At 41.9% G+C, this 22,664-nt stretch overlaps 1 protein-coding gene and 1 non-coding gene across 2 annotated transcripts; both read left to right on the plus strand.

The window, feature by feature from the left end:
- The first annotated feature begins 353 nt into the window (after positions 1-353).
- Positions 354-2,534, plus strand: LOC106611785 (small integral membrane protein 19). The gene is made up of 3 exons (XM_014212367.3): positions 354-614; positions 797-921; positions 1,769-2,534. Exons 1-3 carry the CDS (start codon positions 484-486, stop codon positions 1,831-1,833), a joined length of 321 nt encoding a protein of 106 aa, XP_014067842.1. The 5' UTR covers positions 354-483; the 3' UTR covers positions 1,834-2,534.
- A 12,023-nt stretch (positions 2,535-14,557) lies between these two features.
- Positions 14,558-14,612, plus strand: LOC123724162 (U7 small nuclear RNA). Its single transcript, XR_006756842.1, has one exon. It is a non-coding gene; the product is annotated as a U7 small nuclear RNA (small nuclear RNA).
- The last annotated feature ends 8,052 nt before the right edge of the window (positions 14,613-22,664 follow it).

Here is a 22,664-nt window from a genome sequence, read left to right on the forward strand (position 1 = left end):
TGAAGTGGGCAGAGAACAAACCCCTTTTCACGTTATTTAAGATAGAATTTAAATATTATTTTGAAATGATCAGTAAATGTAAAAGCAATACGCACCATAAAAGCATTTAACAAATTGAAAATGAATATTGGTATGTAATACCCCTGTCTGTTAGGTTTATGTACACTTGTTTGTATATTTCAGTATTTTTTTGTATTTGTTGTGTTCATAATAATAAAAAAAATAAAAAAAATAAGAGAAGTGAAAATAATATTAATAATAATATATAAGCAATGCACTTACTTCCTGTTTTGAAAAAGTAAGCGGGGGTGGTCTTTGTGAGGATGAAAACCCAATCACCGTCTAGTGTTCGACTCCGGAAACGACGTCAGACTTCTGTTTACGTCGTAGGAGTCGTATTCAGATAAATCTCGGTCTATTGAATGTTATTTTTTAGAGACGTTTATACAAATAGAAACATACTTCACAATTTGTTTGATCGCAATGGGCGGTCATGGTGTCATGGCGAACGAGGAATCTTTGGATTACTCCGTGCACGAGGCGTGGAATGAGGCCACCAATGTCTATTTGCTCGTCATTCTGGTTAGCTTCGGACTGCTAATGTATGCTAGAAAGTAAGAGGCTCCTTTGTATTTTGCGGCCGACTGTTAATACATATGAGTGTTTTGAACTGAATGTGTGCTTAATAACATGTTTTTGATACACTTTGCTGTTACAATGCTTCCAACCAGCTAGTGCACATGAATGACAGTTTACTGTTGGGTCTCACTCGCTTTCCTCCTCTTCTCCCCATCAGAAATAAGAGGAAGATCATGAGGATATTCGCTCTACCTCCCACAGCTGGAGTAACGACCGAACCCAACTTCTATGATAGTCTGCAGAAAGTGAGACTCCGCCAGCAGCTGGAGATGTACTCTCTTGGTGAGTTTGTCAGTCACAGTGAGTGCCGGTTCTAGCCTTTTTGGGGCCCTAAGCTAGACGCAAACATTTTACGGTGGAGGGAATTCTACACATTTTGCCATGGGGTGAAGAGAAAGATTTGCAATTTTATTACAAATTTCATGCAATTCTACTCATTTTGCTATCAGGCAGAGATACTTTTTTTTGTGGTTTTACAGCACATTTCCTGCAATTCTTCCTATTTTGCCATGAGGTGGAGAGACATTTTTGCCATTTTAGGAAACATTTTCTGCAATTCTACACATTTTGTAATGACTTAAGCCATGTTAATATGATATTTAAGGGAGAATGACTAACAAAATCAATGGGGACCCCTTGGAGGTCAGGGCCTCTGGGCATGGAATTTGACCATAATTACTACACATTTAGATACCTGGCTAGACTATCAATCCAAACATTGTTAGCTGACATGGCTAATTAAGTGACTGTCAGTGCCTGACATATCAAGAGGAAGATGGCTGATGTACAACCAAGCGACCGCTTATGCCTGGAACGGCCCTGGTCTCAGTGCTGTTGCAGAATAATGCGTCAATCAATGTTAGACTTGTGCTCACTTATGATAGAGCTTGGGGTCAAATGCATATTTAACATATAAAAATGTATCTAGAAGAATTGTTCTATTTCTGTCCATGATTAGGAACTGACCTCAAATCTGTTAATCACTCAAGTCAAATATATTTCTGGTTTATCAAATAGCTCTGTGTCATTCACTAGTAAACTCTTAGCTCACACAGCACTTCTAAAATATCTAAATCAATCCCACTGTTTAAATTGGTATAATTCTGACTTCTTTATGCCTTCTTAACAGCGAGGAAGTTTGACCAGCATCAACACCAAGGCCAGAGTGAGAGTGTTCAGCTCTCTATGGAATGAGACTACAACAACAAGGTAGCATGGCCCATCATCATGCCTGTCTCTCCATCCCTAGGCCTCTTTGGCTTTGGTAAGTCTGATCATTACTACACTCCTGAAGAGGGCATGGTTACCAAGAAGGAAGAAGTCAAGGCTCAAGAAAGGTTTCTGTGATTGACTGTCGTCAAATCGTTTGTGTTTGCACAATTGTTGCTGTACGATTTGAAACAAGGACTATAATGGATTTGGATATGAAGAATTACTGGATGTTCCCCCTACAAAATCTGTTTGTTGTTTTCGCATTTGTTTTGCCTTTTCTATGTATTTTATTAGTCATTTTTGTATTTTATTCAATGCCTTATTGGATTATGTGTGGATTTGTCTCCCCATAGTGGTTGTAGGAGAACCTACATCCAATGTTCACGGTACATCCTCTACAGTGACAATTCAAATAAGTCTTAAACTTGTAAAACAAAAGTATATTACAACAATAACTATTTCATTTAGCATATCTATATAAATGTTTGGTTGTCAAGAACTGTTTCATTTCCCAGTTTCTGATCCTCCTATAGATTCCTTATTATGGCATTACTGCTGGGAAAGCTTAAAAGTGTTGAGAGGGTCAAAGTTGACTTTTACCCAATCCAATTGCTTTTTCTAAAAAGGAAATGAATTGCTATTATTACTCTGGTTCAAAATAATAAAAAAAAACAAGGGACCAATGAAGCGCCAAGGAATTCTTTTTAACGTTTTGCTTGATTTCACCCTCTCCCTCACTCCACTTCTTTTGTAATAATTCATTTAATAGCACAATTCTCAGAGCAGAAAGTTAGGTCTGGTGTGTGTGTGTGTGTGTGTTGTAGAGCAAGATGGTGTATGTGTTTGGGAGGCAGTGATTGAGGAAGGTGACATTTTGCATCAGGGGCCTAGCAGAAAAGCTGGGCCTCTAATCCATCAAATAAATAAATAAAACATGAGTCAGAGGAAAGCTGTGGCCCAGAAACACAACCCAAAAGAGGCCAAACAAATGTGTGTGGACGTCCTTCGGAGGTAGTGTAATGGAAAAATGATTACTCCTCGCGGCGGCGAAATGGCACACTGATTAAACGCATCAATACATCAACGACCAGAGCGCAGGGCCAGATCCTTACCTATTCTAAATAGGGCTGTGTGTGTGCGTGCGTATTGAATCTTTGCTTATTCAGTTTTGTCGTGTGCATACCCCTTTGTTGTTGCTGTACCTCTGAGCAGAGACTACTTCAGGATACTCTACTATTGTACCACTGTAATTAAACAGCCTCCACTCTTCTGGGAAGGCTTTCCACTAGATGTTGGAACTATGCTGCTAGGACTTGCTTTTATTCAGCCACAAGAGCATTAGTGAGGTCGGGCACTGATGTTGGGCAATTAGGCCCGTGTTTGGCATTCTAATTCATCCAAAAAGTGTTCTCGACAAGCCTTTTCTGTATGGACCTCGCTTTGTGTACGGGGGCATTGTCATGCTGAAACAGGTAATGGCCTTCCCCAAACTGTTGCCACAGTTGGAAGCACAGAATCATCTAGAATGTCATTGTATGCTGTTGCAATAAGATTTCCCACCGAAACTAAGGGGCCGAGCCCGAATCATGAAAAACAGCCCAGACCATTATTCGTCCTCTACCAAACTTTACAGTTGGCACTATGCATTCGGACAGGTAGCGTTCTCATGGCATCTGCTTAACACAGATTCGTCTGTCGGCCTGCCAGATGGTGAAGCGTGATTCATCACTCCAGGAAGGTGTTTCCACTGCTCCGGAGTCCAATGGCGGCTAGCTTTACACCACTCCAGCAGACACTTGGCATTGCGTATGGTGATCTTAGGCTTGTGTGAGGCTGCTCAGCCATGGAAACTCATTTCATGAATCTCCCGATGAACAGTTCTTGTGCTGACGTTGTTTCCAGAGACAGTTTGGAACTTGGTAGTGAGTGTTGCAACCGAGGACAGGCAATTTTTATGCTCTACGTGCTTCAGCACTCGGCAGTCCCGTTCTGTCAGCTTGTGTGGCCTACCACTTCGTGGCTGAGCCGTTCTTGCTCCTAGATGTTTCCACTTCATAATAACAGCACTTACAGTTGACCGGGGCAGCTCTAGCAGGCCACGAATGTACTTGTTGAAAGGCGGCATCCTACGATGGTGCCACGTTGAAAGTCACTGAGCTCTTCAGTAAGGCCATTCTACTGCCAATATTTGTCTATGGAGATTGCATAGCTGTGCATATTTTATACACCGGTCGGCAGCAGCTGTGGCTGAAATATCCGAATCCACTCATTTGAAGGGGTGTCCACATACTTTTGTATATATAGTGTATTTATATCAACATCGGTGTCCATTTTAAATGAGAATAAGTGAGTTGACAGTCATTGGGCAAATATGGGTGTATGGTCTTGCAGTTATTAAATCCATGTCCCCGCCTCAACGTTATCAACAGAGAGATAATCCATGCCCATGAGTCATCTGCTGTATTATCATGAGCCGTAAGGTACAAACCCCAAATGCCACCTAGCCTATAGTATTAGGCTAGTACCAAAGAAAGATTATATCATGTGAACAAGTGTGTTAACGAGATAATGAGCCATTGTACATGTGCTTTTCTAATTAATCTGCTGATGTAATCAATCAGTTTCTCATTACCAGAGGTTTAATATTTAACCAGTACTATCCCATTGAGAAACATTATTCACAGAAAACATTAATCAATAGCTAATCTGGAGTTAATTGCTTAATTACCAAATGGACTAATGAGGTCGTTAGTGGGAGAGGTCTAAATGAACCACTCAGAAGCTTTACTTCATTCTGAGAATGAAAGGGTTCAAGAGAAGGAGAGTAGAGGAGTGGACGAACGATACCAGGACCAAGGTGTTCCATCCACACCGCTCTTTAAAACGTCACCGTATTAAATTCATTTCTTGTTTCTCCTCTGTGAAGGAAAATGCGGTAGGGTTGTATCCTTGACATTCAGCAAAGTATGATAGTGATAGAAAAGAGAGAGTGGTTTACCTGCATGTCAATACACTTGGAGGGTAGCATGTCACCTAGAATGACGTTGTGTGTGTGTGTGCACACATACTGGGCGTTTGTGGCTAGCTAGGTGGTGGAAAAATTAGGCACAGCTCGGTAGTTTTCAATATTGTTTCATAAGGTTTAATTAAAAATAGTTTATCACTGGGTTTGGGATAACACAGCGACTCAATCTCCCAGCAATGGTCTCCAACCATGCAGAAAGCTATTAATAAACACCAGTCTGAAACAGAGCGAGAGAGAGGAGAGGGTTGAGAGAGAGGAGAAGGGGGGGGGAGAAAGTGAGTGTGAGGAAAAGGAGAGGAATTAAGGGATAGAGAGGGTTGGGGATGAGAAGAAGGGAGGGAGAGGAAACCCAGCTGATAAATGAATGTAATCTCACAGTGAAAAAGTGAAGAGCCACCGTGATTATACATCACCTGGAGAGGCTAATGAAATATGCTATCTGTTTCTGTTAGCCAAAGAGCCCTTCGAGGGATTCTAGTTCATCTCAATGAATTCTCTGTTTCTTCCCCTCTCTCTGCATCATACAGCAAGTGGGAGAATAGTTAGACTTCAATATTTTGCTCTCTCTCTTGCCTTGCTCCTGCTTCATCCTCCCCTCTCACCCACTTCCTTTATAAACATTTCATATATGTGGAGATGTTATGATTAAAGAGAAATAGACAGCACGGTTTGGTCTATTTTAATCTCACCTGACACTGTTTTTATGGTGATGGTTATCATGGTATTGCAGGACATCAGCATATTATACACGAGCTCGCATTCTTATTCCACCTCCACAGCAGCCGCCTTGAAAAATACGAGAAAAGTAAACAGCTTTCTAATTTAGTTTTTATATAAGAAAAAGTCAGGAACAAATGCAGCTGATCAAAAACTCTGGGTGTTTTGGCTGTATTAGTTTGCAACATTCTCTCTCACAATACAATAAAGATGGGTGGTTCTGGTTTGTTTTGAAAGCAGGAAGTGGGCCAGAGCCTAGGGCGATCACTCTCTCTACTGTCTACATCCGAGAGCCAGTTCAGAGAGAATTACTTTCTTTATTTTCCCTCTTCAAACTGAAAGGGACTTTCAAGACAATCTCTCTCCCAGGGACATGCATTAAGTACATTATGTTCCTAGTTTCCCAGGACTTTTGCAATGTACTAGTTCTGAGAAATGTTTGTCATGAATTAAGATGATCGTCTTCTAGCCTTTTCTATGCAACACTAGGAGTAATATGCAAACACACAAGCCTACATGCACATGCCCATTTACACACTACAGGCACCCACACGTGTGACCTGGAGTGGACATAGACAGAGGATATCTCTTAGAACGAGGCCCCACTCTTCAACACAGCGGGGACAATCTCTCCTTTCTCTTCTTTATTACTGTAAGGTGATTTATCGTGTAATATAACAAGCCTTAACTTGAGCCCCTTTAAAATGTCTTCCAGATTAACTGGACATTGTTCGTCTTCTCCGCTCCTCTCTTCATTAGCCAGAGAAAGCAGACAGCCTCGTCAGCCGCGGGCTGCGACAGGAAGGAGCTTGGTGTTTTATGGGTAGTGTGCATCATATGATGGGTGGTACATGTTATGGTTATTATGCTCTATGGATGGTCTATCAATTAGCTTTATTGAATAGAGGTGAGTTATACTGATGGGCGTTCTTTTCTTCCGTAGCTGAATAGGGTATTATCCTATGACGTGTTATAAGAGTGTGTTCAATGTTATGGTTATGCCCACAACATGTTTCAGCAACCTGAGTGCCATTATTTGCATGTCTGCTCTTTTCCCTCATGTGTAAACAGCTTGAAAACAACATGGAATCTGATCTTTTGACTTCCGATTTATACCACTTCCATATATGGATCAGAATCCTGACACAAACCCCATCCTCCATATGCGACATCTGTCTGGATGCTCAGGTCAGATTTTTATGCTTTGAAGCGATTTCTTTGGGGGGAGTTGCACATGACCTGGCGTTACCATGACAACCACCACAAAATTTAAAGGAACAGTGACAGGAAATGAGCATTTTAACCTTTATTTAACTAGGCAAGTCAACAAATTATTTACAATGACGGCCTACCTCGGCCAAACTTTCCCCTAACCCGGATAACGCTGGGCCAATTGTGCTCCGCCCTAATGGACTCCCGATCACGGCTGGTTGTGATACAGGCCGGGGTCAAACCAGGGTCTGTAGTGACACCTCTAGCACTGCGATGCAGTGCCTTAAACCGCAGCGCCACTTGGGAGATTGATTGTATCTGTGTGCTACTAATAAACTGTGTTTGAATACCCATACTAATATACTGTATACTACATACTTAATGAGTATATACTACATACTATTATTTCATTTTAGTATATTGTAAACGAACGGTAACCTTTCAGGTTAGCATACTAGCGCTTCGTCTGTCTACCGGAAGTTGATGCTGTTGCTATGCAACCTCTTGCTAGCTTGTTAGCATAATAACTTACTAGCTAGACATTTTATGACTTAGGGTGTGTTCTTAAATTCAATCTGGAGTGCCAGAAGCGCTCAGAGTGCACTCTGGGCGTTCGTAAATTCAGAGCATTGTCAGATTGTCCGTTTGTAAACTCAGAGCATTCTGGGAACTTTTGGCATACTAACTATATCCATACTATGACCAATAAGCATACTATATACTCAATTTATGTCACAAATAGTATGGTTAGTATGAGTATTCGAACACAGCTATAGAGAGTGTATCCTTACATACTACCAATTATGGTGTCTATTAGCGCACGGGCGGTGCCATTGAGGCAATCTCCATTTTGAAGTAGTCACGATTGGCTGATCCCTCCTGGTGACCTGTTTGGACATGACTCCAACAGTATCATCAGGAGGGATCAACCGATGAAGTTGCAAGTCCCACCCAGTTGACTACATTAAAATGATATTACTCATGTGCAAGTATGGCTTTTTCAAGTTTTATGTGTACTTGTTATTTTTTTTTTTAATGGTTTAATTAAATTAATAAACTAAAAAAAGAAGCCCTCAATAGCACTGCCCATGCTAAAATGGCCTTTTGGCCACTAGAGGCCTCTATCATTCTCTATGGTGCTACTCCAGAGGATACATCAGTATGAATGCGCAAATCTGATATGGGTCACACGACTGAGTGTGGACAGTCAGAAAGGATAGGGTGGCTGTGTAAAGACAGCCGTTGTGATCTACTTCATTCATCCATTCACTGCTGCTCACTCTTTTGTGTCAGTAACAGTTCCACCTCTCCCTCCATTTTCCTCATCAGTGGACGATCAAAAACAGCCTTAGTCACTAGATAGAGGAGCCATAGTGCATTGAACGTGACAGACCAGACAAGATAAATCCACCCAGAGCCATAGATCGCGTCGTCCCATTAGCCAGTTGAGCCTGTTTCCTCATGACCTTTTCTGCGATGACATGATACACCACCTCCTCATCGTCACGGTAACACATCCTCCGACTGTGTAATCCCTTAGGTCCTATTTAATCTCTGTAAGCGTCCTGGTGGCGGAGGGATAGGGCTTTAACTGTCTCATAATCTGAGAGGTGAGGATCATCAATCCATGCTGTGTCTGAAATGGCACCTAAGCCTTATTTCATTTCTAAGATGTATTTATTTTCTTGGGCTCCTGAGTGGCGCAGCGGTCTAAGGCACTGCATCTCAGTGCTAGAGGCGTCACCACAGGCACCCTGGTTTGAATTCAGGCTGTATCCCAACTGAAAAAAAGAATAGTGTCAGGCATCTTCATGATGCCCAGCCCACGTGGGCTTATAAAACAATGCATTTGGTGTATACAAATCAAATTATCATATTAATATATGCACATACCTACATACATACAGTACCAGTCAAAAGTTTGGACTGGGGTTTTAATTCCTGGGGTTTTCTTTATTTTTAATATGTTCTACATTGTAGAATAACAGTGAAGACATCACAACTATGAAATAACACATATGGAATCATGTAGTAACCAAAAAAGCTTTAAACAAATCAAAATATATTTTATATTTGAGATTCTTCAAAGTAGCCACCCTTTGCCTTGATAACAGCTTTGCACATTCTTGGCATTCTCTCAACAAGCTTCATGAGGTAGTCACCTGGAATGCATTTCAATAACAGGTGTGCTTTGTTAATTTGTGTAATTTCTTTCCTTCTTAATGTGTTTGAGCCGATCAGCTGTGTTGTGACAAGGTAGGGGTGGTATACAGAAGATGGCCCTATTTGGTAAAAGACCAAGTCCATATTATGGCAAGAACAGCTAAAATAAGTAAAGAGAAATGACAGTCCATCATTACTTAACCTCTCTGGGCTGGGCTATGCACTCCCAGGACTTCTACTTCAATAACAAATGTTGGTTTGGTCCCAAATAATCCATCGTTATATCCAAATAGCGGCGTTTTGTTTCTGTGTTCCAGACACTATCCGAAATGGTAAATCAGGGTTACGAGCATGGCGCTATTCGTGACAAAAAAATTCTAAATATTCCATTACCGTACTTCGAAGCATGTCAACCGCTATTTAAAATACATTTTTATGCAATTTATCTCGTAAAAAAGCGATAATATTCCGACTGGGAATCTCCTTTTCGGTAAACAGAGGAAAAAACAGAAAGACGGGGGCGGCCAGTGCACACGCCTAAGCCCATTGTCCCCTGATCGGCCACTTGAGAAAGGCGATAATGTGTTTCAGCCTGGGGCTGGAATGACGACATTCAGGTTTTTCCTGGGCTCTGAGAGCCTATTGGAGCCGTGGGAAGTGTCACGTTACCGCAGAGATCCTAAGTTTTGGAAAGAGATGTCAAAGAAAGCCAATAAATGGTCAGACAGGCCACTTCCTGTAAAGGAATCTCTCAGGTTTTGACCTGCCATTTGAGTTCTGTTATACTCACAGACACCATTCAAACAGTTTTAGAAACTTTGGAGTGTTTTCTATCCAAAGCCAATAATTATATGCATATTCTAGTTACTGGGCAGGAGTAGTAACCAGATTAAATCGGGTACGTTTTTTATCCAGCCGTGTCAATACTGCCCCCTACCCCCAACAGGTTAAGACATGAAGGTCAGTCAATCTGGAACATTTCAAGAACTTTAGAAGTTTCTTCAAGTGCATTCACAAAAACCATTAAGCACTATGATGAAACTGGCTCTCATGAGGACCGCTACAGGAAAGGAAGACCCAGAGTTACCTCTGCTGCAGAGGATAAGTTCATTAGAGTTAACTGCACCTCAGAGTTAATGCTTCACGGAGTTCAAGTAACAGATACATCTCAACATCAACTGTTCAGACTGCGTGAATCAGGCCTTCATGGTCAAATTGCTGCAAAGAAACCACATCAATAATAAGAAGAGACTTGCTTGGGCCAAGAAACAGGAGCAATGGACATTAGACGAGTGGAAATCTGTTCTTTTGTCTGATGAGTCCAAATTTGAGATTTTGGGTTCCAACCACTGTGTCTTTGTGAGACGCAGAGTAGGTGAATGGATGATCTCCGCATGTGGGGTTGCCACGTGGAGCATGGAGGAGGTGGTGTGATGATGTGGGGGTGCTTTGCTGGTGACACTGTCAGTGATTTATTTAGAATTCAAGACACACTTAACCAGCATGGTTACCACAGCATTCTGCAGCGATACGCCATCCCATCTGACTCAAAACACACCTCCAGACTCTGTAAGGGCTATTTGACTAAGGAGAGGGATGGAGTGCTGAATCAGATGACCTGGCCTCCACAATCACCCGACTTCATCCCAATTGAAATGGTTTGGGATGAGTTGGACTGCAGAGTGAAGGAAAAGCAGCAAACAATTGCTCAGCATATGTGGGAACTCCTTCAAGACTGTTGGAAAAGCATTCCAGGTGAAACTGGTTGAGAGAATGCGAAAGTGTTCAATGCTGTCATCAAGGCAAAGTTTGGCTACTTTGAAGAATCTAAAATGTATTTTGATTTGTTTTACACTTTTTTTCTGGTTGCTACATGATTCCATATGTGTTATTTCATAGTTTGATGTATTCACTATTATTCTACAATGTAGAAAATAGTAAAAATAAAGAAAAACCCTTGAGTAGGTGTGTCTAAACTTTTGACTCGCACTGTACATGTATTATGCAGTGTACATACACATTTGCATTCTTGCTGAAATGAATACAATTGAAATACAAAAAACAAAAACCTTTCAGTTATACAACTTATCTTGTCTTGTCTTCCACGCTTTGGAAACAAAATCTGCAACCAGGAACACTTCTTTTTTGAATTGCCATTCAAGTTTTTCTTCATCACTACTCCAGAATAGTTCTGGTTTCTGTCACTGCATTTTTTCAAACATGTTACTCTTACATCCTCATATGAAGTACAATAAAATGTTTAAAGTGCAGTTCATTCTCGATCTCCCGTAAAATTGCAGACTGTACACAGCCACTCTTCTTCATCTATGACATTGAACCTACCTACTTCAATACTTGTTCTCAACTGGGCACACAAGAACCTTTGACTTCTTGTTAGGTGAGAGGTGACATAGGGTTCTGGAACATAGCTATTTTTGATCTGGTTGTAAGTTCTGAGTTTTGGTTTTAGCCATGTATCAGCAATTTTTCTTTGTAGCTAATGGTTAACTTGTGTTTGATCAGGTTGACATTGCATCATAACTTGTTTCTAAATATATGTTGAAGATCAGCTTCCTTAAATACACTACATGGCCAAAAGTATGTGGACACTCCTTCAAATGAGTGGATTTGGCTATTTCAGCTACACCCGTTGCTGACAGGTGTGTAAAATTGAGCACACAGCCATGCAATCTCCATAGGGAAACATTGGCAGTAGAATGGCCGGTGCTGAAGAGCTCAGTGGCTTTCAACTTTGCACCGTCATAGGATGCCACCTTTCCATCAAGTCAGTTAGTCAAATTTCTGCCCTGCTAGAGCTGCCCCGGTCAACTGTAAATGCTGTTATTGCGAAGTGGAAATGTCTTGGAGCAACAATGGCTCAGCTGCAAAGTGGTAGGCCACACAAGCTCATGGAACGGGACAGCCGAGTGCTGAAGCGGGTTGCTCAAAAATCGTCTGCCTTCGTTTGCAACACTCACTACCGAGTTCCAAACTGCCTCTGGAATCAACTGTTTGTCGGAGCTTCATGAAATGAATTTCCATGGGTGAGGAGCCACACATGCCTAACATCACCATACACAATGCCAAGCATTGGCTGGAGTGGTGTAAAGCTCGCTGCCATTGGACTCTGGAGCAGTGGAAACACGTTCTCTGGAGTGATGAATCACGCTTCACCATCTGGCAGTCTGACAGACGAATCTGGGTTTGGCGGATGCCAGGAGAACACTACCTACTCCAATGCATAGTGCTAACTGTAAAGTTTGGCGGAGGAGTAATAATGGTTTGGAGCTGTTTTTCATGGTTTGGGCTAGGCCCCTTAGTTACATTCCATATTAATGCCCATGATTTCGGAATGAGATGTTCAACAAGCAGGTGTCCACATACTTGTCATTGACTTCCTTCATCCAAGGTAGTTATGTTTTATCCCAGTATATATTTTTGGGGTTGTTATCCTTCCCTCTGGCATATTGATAAGATGGTTCCATAATCAAATCATTTCCCCCCTCTGTCTTATTTCACAATGCTCCCATGTTTCCTTGAATATCAAGGCTTGGAGCAAGCTTATTCACTCCAAGGGAACATCTTATGGCTCTGTTTGGAATAGAGTTGTCTGTTTTGTCTTCTTCACAACCCCAGATTCCAGCAGCATAGCTTCAATATATGACACACACATGAATTATAGTGAACTATATAGTACACAACTAACCTATGGGCCCTGGTTGAAAGTATTGCACTATAAAGGTAAAAGTTTTTCCGACACAACCTGGATCTTATGTAATGTACCTGAAAAGATCTCATATCACTATGCTTCAGTTTTTCTATCCCAGGGATTAAAACTTGGCCCTTTTTATATTTACTAGTGGTAATGATTGTTTTATATATATAAAGACAATTCCTCTGTTCTCTTTTCTTCCTACTGTGGCTCTGTTTTTTTTGTCACTGTTTTTTGGAGAATCCCTCTGGCTCCACCGTGATTCAATTACATGTGATAAAGGGGGACGATGCCCAGAGTGGAGGAGGTAATTTGAGACAAAAGGGGACCATTATGATTCTGTAACTACCTCTCCTCTCCCCAAGGATGGTTCACTGCCACCATGATGATCACTTTATCAGGGGAAACGTGGAGCCCTGCTTTAAGGCTCTGCAGAGCCAACATGGACCCACTCCACATAGGCTTTACAAAGCCAAAATTGCCCCTGTTCTCATAGGCTTATCAAAGCCAAACTGAACAAAGGCATCACAGGCTTAATCGTTTCAAAGTGGAGTCCACGGTAACAGGTTGGCTAGATGGAGCCAAGACGGCGCCGGCGGCAATTGGCTTCCCAAGCCCAAATGGAGACACCACTTTTAGGCTTTTATGGACTTTTATGGCATTAACGCTCTGCCTCACCTCCATTAAACTGTAGTGTTTTCATGGGGAAATACAGAAACAGTGCTATGCCCGTTCTGTTTGATTGCCCGTCAATAGAATAATAAAGTTGAATTGAATTGAATTGCACTGAACTGAATTGGGGTTGGAGCGAGGCATTTCAATGAAATTACGCTGAACCAACGTGGAACAGGCGTTGAATTGACGCCCATGCCCAGTGGGCAGTCTGTCCATACGCAGCGGTGTTAAATCACCAATCCACATAACAAAAACTGAGCGGGGAAAAGGAAAGATTAACTTCTCAACGAACAATTCCTTCCTTTCTGATAGGGGATGTAATTCAAAAGCTAAAAACATTGCCCAGGAGAGAGATGATCTAATTTCAATGAAACAACGCTGGACAGAGTGTTAAGCCGTACCTGTTGTGTAGGGTGCTACAACAGGATGTCACGTTAACCTAGGTGTGTGTGTGCGTCTCTCTCGATAAGACACAAGAGGTTTAATATCTCCACAGCTCCATATCACTTCCTAGATCAGCGGAGATAACACTGCTAACCTCCTGTCACACAACACTCCACAATCCGCTATTGCACACCACACTCAATTAAAAAAGCACCCCCCACCCACCAAACCCAATTCCCTGGTCTGATAGCATCACTCTTGTCTTCTCTCCGATCTTAATGATGGCTGGGGAGGAGGAAGATACACTGTGTACAGGTTTGGACATCAAACCAAACTGGGAACACAGTGTTGTCTGTGTCATTGTTGTCGCTAGTCGTCTGTCATTAATACCATTCTAGCCAGTCCACAGGAACAAAAATACTACAGTACTTTACTTTATAATTATGTAGTAAACTGTAGTATACTATAGAATACTATACTACACACTGTAGTATTCCTCGATCATGTGTAGTCCTTACTATAGAATGTTGTAGAATACTATAGTAAATAGTATAGTATTATAAAAAAACCTGTAGTAAATACAACAGTAATGTCTGCAAAAAACACTATAGTTTTTTAAACTATAGTAATACTACAGTAATTTACTTGCATATACACAAACCATTCCTCTCCCACATATACCAGTGTGTGCCACCCATGAGTGAGAAACCTACATGCCAAGGATAGACCATATATTGTGTTCTCTACAGGTTATAGTTCAGAGCTTCTGCTCTTTCCTATCTGTTCGGACCACAGTTCTACCTACCTACAGGTTATGGGACATTTGCTCTTTTAGTATTTCTCCAGTAGGTTTCCTGATTTAAGAAAGCCTCCATTTTCTATGTCAAAGATAATAAAACATAAACAATACTACAGTAATGTCACTAAAAACACTACAGTAATAGTGATGATATATAAATGGTGATGGGAAGTTTGGCTCTGTTTACTGACTCAGATCTGTTCAACTCGTTCAGTTAAAGGAACTCACCTTTCGACTCATTTCGTTCATTTCATACAGTAATCTCCAGCGCTATCGAATGATGGCGAGCGATAAACTCGAAAGAGTCATGAATCTACAAGCCTCTTGTTCATCATAGGAGGCTTATTGGAACTGTCGTTTCTGACTGAGACTTATGATAGTGTGATTCAAACAATGTACGTTTGTGATTGCTAGGCATACAAATAACATTATTTATTGATACATTTGAAACGAGTTTCAGTTGCGTGCGCTACCGGACTAGATTGTGAACGAATCTTGGCGGAATCCAATTGCTTGACTGCTGCGTGAGAGATGAGCACAATATCGTTCTCGAACTGCAGCAGTCACGCAAACGATTCGTTCTCTGGTGTTTAGCTGAGGCAAGCTGTGTACGTTTGGGTTCTACAAAGCTGTGTCCATCAACATTAAAGAATCAATGCATTGCATTAACTATTGCACCATGCGATCAATTATCAGTTTTCTAAACATATATTTTTCTTCTCTTCAGCATGATCTATTTTCCAGTTGGTGGTCGGAGGATGTCTCGGGAGCCGCTGATCCGGGGGAGCGCATAACCCTGCTATAGGATTCATTGCGACACGCAGGTCAAACGAACGACAACAAATAACGAGTCATTCAGGAAAAACGAATCATGACTCTCGAGTCAGTAAAATGTATCTTTCAAAAATAACCAATAGTTCGCGAACTGCCCATCACTAATAGTAAACTTTAAATAGCCTACTATAGAATACTACAGTGATCTGCTAAAATAAAACACTGTAGTAGGTTAAATACTACAGTAATGTCGGCAAAAACACTTGTGTCTGTAAAAACCCTACAGTAAATACTATATAGTATTCACTGTAATGTTTTTGCAGACTTTATGTAGTAGGCCTATTCACCGTAGTGTTTTTGCGAAAAAACACTACAGTGAATACTACAGTACAGGGTTCCCCAACTTGCGGCCTGCAGGCGTTGGTGTAAAGTACTCCTTAAGTCGTTTTGGGGGGTATCTCTTACTTTACCATTTATGTTTTTGAAAACTTTTACTTTTACTTCACTACATTCCTAAAGAAAAGAATGTACTTTTTCTTCCATACATTTTCCATGACACACAAAAGTACTCATTACATTTTGAATGCTTAGCAGGACAGAACAATTGTCAAGAGAACTTATCAAGAGAACACATGGTCATCCCTACTGCCTCTGATCTGGCAGAATCAGTAAACACAAATGCATAATTTGTCCATTATGTCTGAGTGTTGGAGTGTGCCCCTGGCTATCTGAAAATTAAAAAATCAAGAAAATGATGGAATCTGCTTTGCTTAATATAAGGAATTGTAAATTATATTTACTTTTCATACTTAAGTATATTTTAGCAGACATTTACATTTGATACTTAAGTATATTTCGAACCAAATACTTATAGACTTTTACTCAAGTAGTATTTTACTGGGTGACTAACTTTTACTTGAGAAACTTTCTATTACGATATCTATACTCTTACTCAAGTATCACGATTGGGTACTCTTTTCCATCACTGCCTGTGGGTGATTTTCCCCCAAGTTTTCTGAGCATATTGTTGTACATAAAAGACTGTAAAATCAGCTCCAAGTGATTTTAATTTTGGAAATTATTATGTTTTACTCAAATATGCCTGTATGGCCTTCTTGCAGTCAATTTTTTGTCTACAAATGATTTGTAATTATGTTCCGGCCCCTGACCATCCACTCAAGTAAAAAATTGGCCGCAGTTTGAATGTAGTTGATGATCCCTGCTATAGTATATAAACAACACTAATAATTAATGTGGGAGGTTCCATTGCTTTGCAGTGATTGGTGCTCTGTCCATGCTATTCCACTAGGTCCCTGTAGGGGTCACTGTGACTCTTCAGAGGGTGCCCACACTGCTCAGTTAATTACATTACAACACAAGAGCACAGAGCAGCAGGCCTTTCACAAACACTGTAGCGGCAGCACTCCCGATTCAACACACACACTGAGACACGGATCTCACATTTCAGACGTTGTATCAATGCAAGGAAGTGCACATCCATTGGATAAAATGCTGCGACTGTACGGTAAAGCCACACATTTGTAGGTTTTGAAAATCTTTGCTGTGTTATCTGTCTGATTGACAGCAAGAGAATACCTATCAGTTGATCTTAAGCAGATGTGTTTACTAAAGTGATGCGTAGCGTTGATTTTGTCCTCAGGGAATGGGTCTCCGTCTCTAAGCATTCTTATTGATGATGATTGGCCGCCAAACCATGCTGTGTTGCATTGTAAACTCAGCAAAAAAAGAAACGTCCTCTCACTGTCAACTGCATTTTATTTTCAGCAAACTTAACATATGTAAATATTTGTATGACCATAACAACATTCAACAACTGAGACATAAACTGAACAAGTTCAACAGACATGTGACTAACAGAAATTGAATAATGTGTCCCTAAACAAAGGGGGGGTCAAAATCAAAAGTAACAGTCAGTATCTGGTGTGGCCACCAGCTGCATTAAGTACTGCAGTGCATCTCCTCCTCATGGACTGCACCAGATTTGCCAGTTCTTGCTGTGAGATGTTACCCCACTCTTCCAACAAGGCATCTGCAAGTTCCCGGACATTTCTGGGGGGAATGGCCCTAGCCCTCACCCTCCTATCCAACAGGTCCCAGACGTACTCAATGGGATTGAGATCCGGTCTCTTAGCTGGCCATGGCAGAACACTGACATTCCTGTCTTGCAGGAAATCACGCACAGAATGAGCAGTATGGCTGGTGGCATTGTCATGCTGGAGGGTCATGTCAGGATGAGCCTGCAGGAAGGGTACCACATGAGGGAGAAGGATGTCTTCCCTGTAATGCACAGCGTTGAGATTTCCTGCAATGACAACAAGCTCAGTCCAATGATACTGTGACACACCGCCATAGGCCATGACGGACCCTCCACCTCCAAATCGATCCCGCTCCAGAGTACAGGCCTCGGTGTAACTCTCATTCCTTCGACGATAAACGTGAATCCGACCATCACCCCTGGTGAGACAAAACAAAATCAGTGAAAAAAAATCAAAAAGACCAAATCAGTGAAGAGCACTTTTTGCCAGTCCTGTCTGGTCCAGCGACGGTGGGTTTGTGCCCATAGGCGACGTTGTTGCCGGTGATGTCTGGTGAGGACCTGCCTTACAACAGGCCTACAAGCCCTCAGTCCAGCCTCTCTCAGCCTATTGCGGACAGTCTGAGCACTGATGGAGGGATTGTGCGTTCCTGGAGTAACTCGGGCAGTTGTTGTTGCCATCCTATACCTGTCCCACAGGTGTGATGTTCGGATGTACCGATCCTGTGCAGGTGTTGTTACACATGGTCTGCCACTGCGAGGACAATCAGCTGTCCGTCCTGTCTCCCTGTAGCACTGTCTTAGGCATCTCACAGTACGGACATTGCAATTTTTTGCCCTGGCTACATCTGCAATCCTCATGCCTCCTTGCAGCATGCCGAAGGCACGTTCACGCAGATGAACAGGGACCCTGGGCATCTTTCTTTTGGTGTTTTTCAGAGTCAGTAGAAAGGCCTCTTTAGTGTCATAAGTTTTCATAACTGTGACCTTAATTGCCTACCATCTGTAAGCTGTTAGTGTCTTAACAACCATTCCACAGGTGCATGTTCAGTAATTGTTTATGGTTCATTGAACAATCATGGGAAACAGTGTTTAAACCCTTTACAAGGAAGGTCTGTGAAGTTATTTGGATTTTTACGAATTATCTTTGAAAGACAGGGTCCTGAAAAAGGGACGTTTCTTTTTTTGCTAAGTTTTTTTCTCCATTTGTTTCCATCAGAGTGCTGCTTAACCGGTAGATTTGCAGCTCAATGAGTCAAACTTCTCTGACGTAGGTGTGTGTGTGTGTGTGTGTGTGTGTGTGTCGGATTCCTCATTAACCAAAGGGCAGAAATGATTAAGGCTTCAGGTTGCCATGCCAACCGGAGGTCAAGGGTTGGAAGGGTGGTGAGTGCAGTGGGCTCGGAGGAGTGCAGGGGCAATGGAGAGATGTCACTGAATTCAATTTGCGGGGCAGAAAAACCCTGGAGCAATTAACTGTTACGCATGCACACACACACACAAACACACACACGACAGAGATAGAGAGAGAAAATGCATGGTGCCTGGAACACTTACCCACCAAGACGACAGAATGTAAAGCGAAAGCCTTTGAAAGGGTGACTGAAGACTTTAATGGAGCTTTTAAGAGATGGAGAAAGAGAGAGAGACTGTGTCTCAGTGAGTAAAATGTTTGTGTATGTGGTCTTTTTTTGGTGTTAGTATGTTCCTGTGTTCATAATGTGTGTGTGTGTGTGTGTGTGTGTGTGTGTGTGTGTTTGCGTTTGGTGTCGGAGGTCGGTCAAGTTGGCTCTAAGGTTGTCGGGGGAAACAAGCGCTGTTGTGGTTGATCTTTGAGGTCCGCTGCCCACTAGAACATTCTGGAAGCGTGAACCCGTGAAGGCCTGATCCGCCAGCCGCCGCTATGCAAAACTGTCACTGCCTGCCGTGTGTGTGTGTGTGTGTGTGTGTGTGTGTGTGTGTGTGTGTGTGTGTGTGTGTGTGTGTGTGTGTGTGTGTGTGTGTGTGTGTGTGTGTGTGTGTGTGTGTGTGTGTGTGTGTGTGTGTGTGTGTGTGTGTGTGTGTGTGTGTGTGTGTGTGTGTGTGTGTGTGTGGGCGCGCGCGCGCGCGCGCGCGCGCACTGGAGCACAACACCACAGCCTGGTTGTGTGTGAGTGGGTGTTTGACCCATGCAGGGGTGACGTGTGAGAGCCACCGTATGCAAATCCATCACTGCTGGCTGTTATGTTCATCTTATTTACATCAATGTCTCTTTCTGTAATGTTGGTTGGCTCCTCTGTCAGTCTGTCTGTACCAGTATGCATGTGTGTGTAATGAGCAGTCCTGTCAGTGTGGGGGCTAAAGCCCAGATTTGAGCTGAAAAAAGTGTGCTATGTCTAATAAGCCTATTTCATATATCTGTGTTCCACACCGCAGGTGGCCCAGTCAGAACAAGACTGTGGATGTCAGGAACATATGGCTCTGTCATTCTACCACTCATACCGGCCACTCTAATGACATACTTTACATAAACAAACACACACACACACACACACACACACACACACACACACACACACACACAGATGCATGTGTGCCACCAATTACAGTGACACAAGGCTTTATACATGCATGTGTAGGGGTGTATGCATGCGTCTATGTGCATCTAGTGTGTGTGTGTGAGAGAGAGAGAGAGAGAGAGTGTGTCATATTGCCAGTCTTGGATTCCCATTTGGATGCTGCTGAAGGCACCTGGAGGTAGACCATTTCAGAGGCACAGCAACATCAAAGACCTCTCTCTTGCTCTTGCTCTCTTTCACCCCCTCTCGCTTTCACCCCCTCTCTCTCTCTTTTACCCTCCTCTCTCTCCAGATCTGTCTGCTTAACTGTGACACTGTATTTTCCTTGCTTCAGACTCCACAGCCCATTCACAGATGAACTGTCAGCAGAATTCTGGGTGGAAAAAAATGACTTTTCCGTTCTCTGGTTTCAGCGCAATTTCCCATCGTCAAGGTCACCTGAGCCAACCGTATCCATGAAGGAATGGGAGGAAGGTAGAGGTAGAGAGAGATTAAGAGGGAGAGAGTGGAGGAGGGTGAAAGAGAGAGGGAGCTATGGGACCGGGAGGGAGAAAGAAAATCAAACAGAGGGACAGAGAGGACAGCCAAGTTCCCTTATGACCGGCTGCTAATGTCATCACATAAACACAGGGGGCCCAGTTAACGGCCCAGGGCAGTCAAAAATGGGATTTTCCTGTGTTTTATATATATTTCCACTCTATGAGGTTAGAATAATACTGTGAAACTGTGAAAATTGGAATAATGCCCTTTTAGTGTAAGCTGTTTGAAAAGACTGCCTGCATTTCAACCTGTTTTGGCCTTCCATGGTGACATCACCATGTGGTAAATTAGTTAATAGACCAATAAGAGAGTTCCAAACCTCTGCCAATAACAGCTAACTTTCAGTTTTCCCTTCCCAACTCAGACCACTCCCAGAGAGTGCTAGCAAAATTACTGGTGAGAAATTGCCCTTTGCTAGGAAGATTTATATTATTTATATATTATATGTATATGTATGTGTGTGTGTGTGTGTGTGTGTGTGTGGTGTGTGTGTGTGTGTGTGTGTGTGTGTGTGTGTGTGTGTGTGTGTGTGTGTGTGTTTTCAATTAAAATAAAAAATAAATACAGTCACAGTAAAGTTCTTAATTGTTACCCAGAAAGGATTTAATATTGAGATAGAAATGAATGCATTGGACCTTTTGAAGCCCAGAGGAGTATGGGAAAAAAGCTCATGCATGTACAGAATGTAGTCCAGCCATTACTTTTTCAAAGTGCTTCAGTGCTGGTGCAGAAATCACAGAACTCCAACATCTTGGGATTGGAGACAAACACAGATACATCAACACACACATATCCAGAGATGGAAACTCGAGTCTGAGACTTGGACTCGAGTCGCACTTAAGTCGCAAAGAAAATGACTTGCGACTTGACTTAGACTCGTGATCAATTGACTTGAGACTTGACTTGGACTCTAGATGAGAGACTCGTGAACAATTCAGTACTGGGATAAGTTTTTGTTGTGCATTCTGTCAGATAAGATGGAACAGGTGGCATTGTAACTCAGAGAAAGTAGTTTAATACAGAGGGCTGAAAAGCATTCTAGAAAAAAATATGCAGACGAGGACCTACCTATTTCAATAGGAGGATTGTGGTTACTCATATTTGCACTTCGTCATATTTGATTAAGTGGACATTGTGTATGCTATTTCTATATCAATCGGAACATTAAGACGCAAGCAAAAGTCAAGCTATCGTTTATCTTAACTTAAGCTTGTTAGGACGGGCACAAGTTAGCTATCGTTTATCATAGTATGTGAAATCATGTCATATTTAAATAATATGCTGTAAATTATATAATTATGACAGTGTTTGGCAACTAACTTTAAATTCATGAAATTGTCCAAAAAATAATGTAGGAAATGTCTGTTTATTTTTTGTTTGTTTTTTAAGGGGACATGGTTTCACATTGACTGTTGACCTAGTGAACTTTCTTAGTAAACTTAAAGAGCAACTATTCAGTTTTGACTTATTTTAAAAATAGGTTATTGGACTGGTCTAGGTGGCATTATTAAAAAGGGGGAAAAAAAACAATTTCTTCAATTTTTCTCAGTGAACACTGTGGCAAGTGACATGATTGAGTACATCATAGGATTCAGGACCAAGGATCGGTGCTTCCTCTAGATAGGGGTGCCGTGTCTGCACTCTTGTCCATCGTCTGAAAGGCCGCTTCGACCAGCGGTGCAGATACTCCAATCTCCGCTGTGGAGCTTTGCAGCTCCTTCAGGGTTATCTTTGGTCTCTTTGTTGCCTCTGATTAATGCCATCCTTTGCCTGGTCTGTGAGTTTTGGTGGGCGTCCCTCTCTTGGCAAGTTTGTTGTGGTGCCATATTCTTTCAATTTTTTAATAATGGATTTAATGTTGCTCTGTGGGATGTTCAAAGTTTTCAAATATTATTTTATAACCCAACCCTGATCTGTACTTCTCCACAACTTTGTCCCTGACCTGTTTGGAGAGCTCCATGGTCTTCATTGTGCCGCTTGCTTGGTGGTGCCCCTTGCTTAGTGGTGTTGCAGACGCTGGGGCCATTCAGAACAGGTGTGTATATATACTGATATCATGTGACAGATCATTTGACACTTATATGGCACACAGGTGGACTTTATTTAACTAATTATGTGACTTCTGAAGGTAATTGGTTACACCAGATCTTCTTTAGGGGCTTACATTCATACTTGTCATTTATCTTCCGTCACCAACA

This window comes from Salmo salar, chromosome 09 (assembly GCF_965601325.2).
Source record: "Salmo salar chromosome 09, fSalSal1, whole genome shotgun sequence".
Classification (NCBI taxonomy): domain Eukaryota; kingdom Metazoa; phylum Chordata; class Actinopteri; order Salmoniformes; family Salmonidae; genus Salmo; species Salmo salar.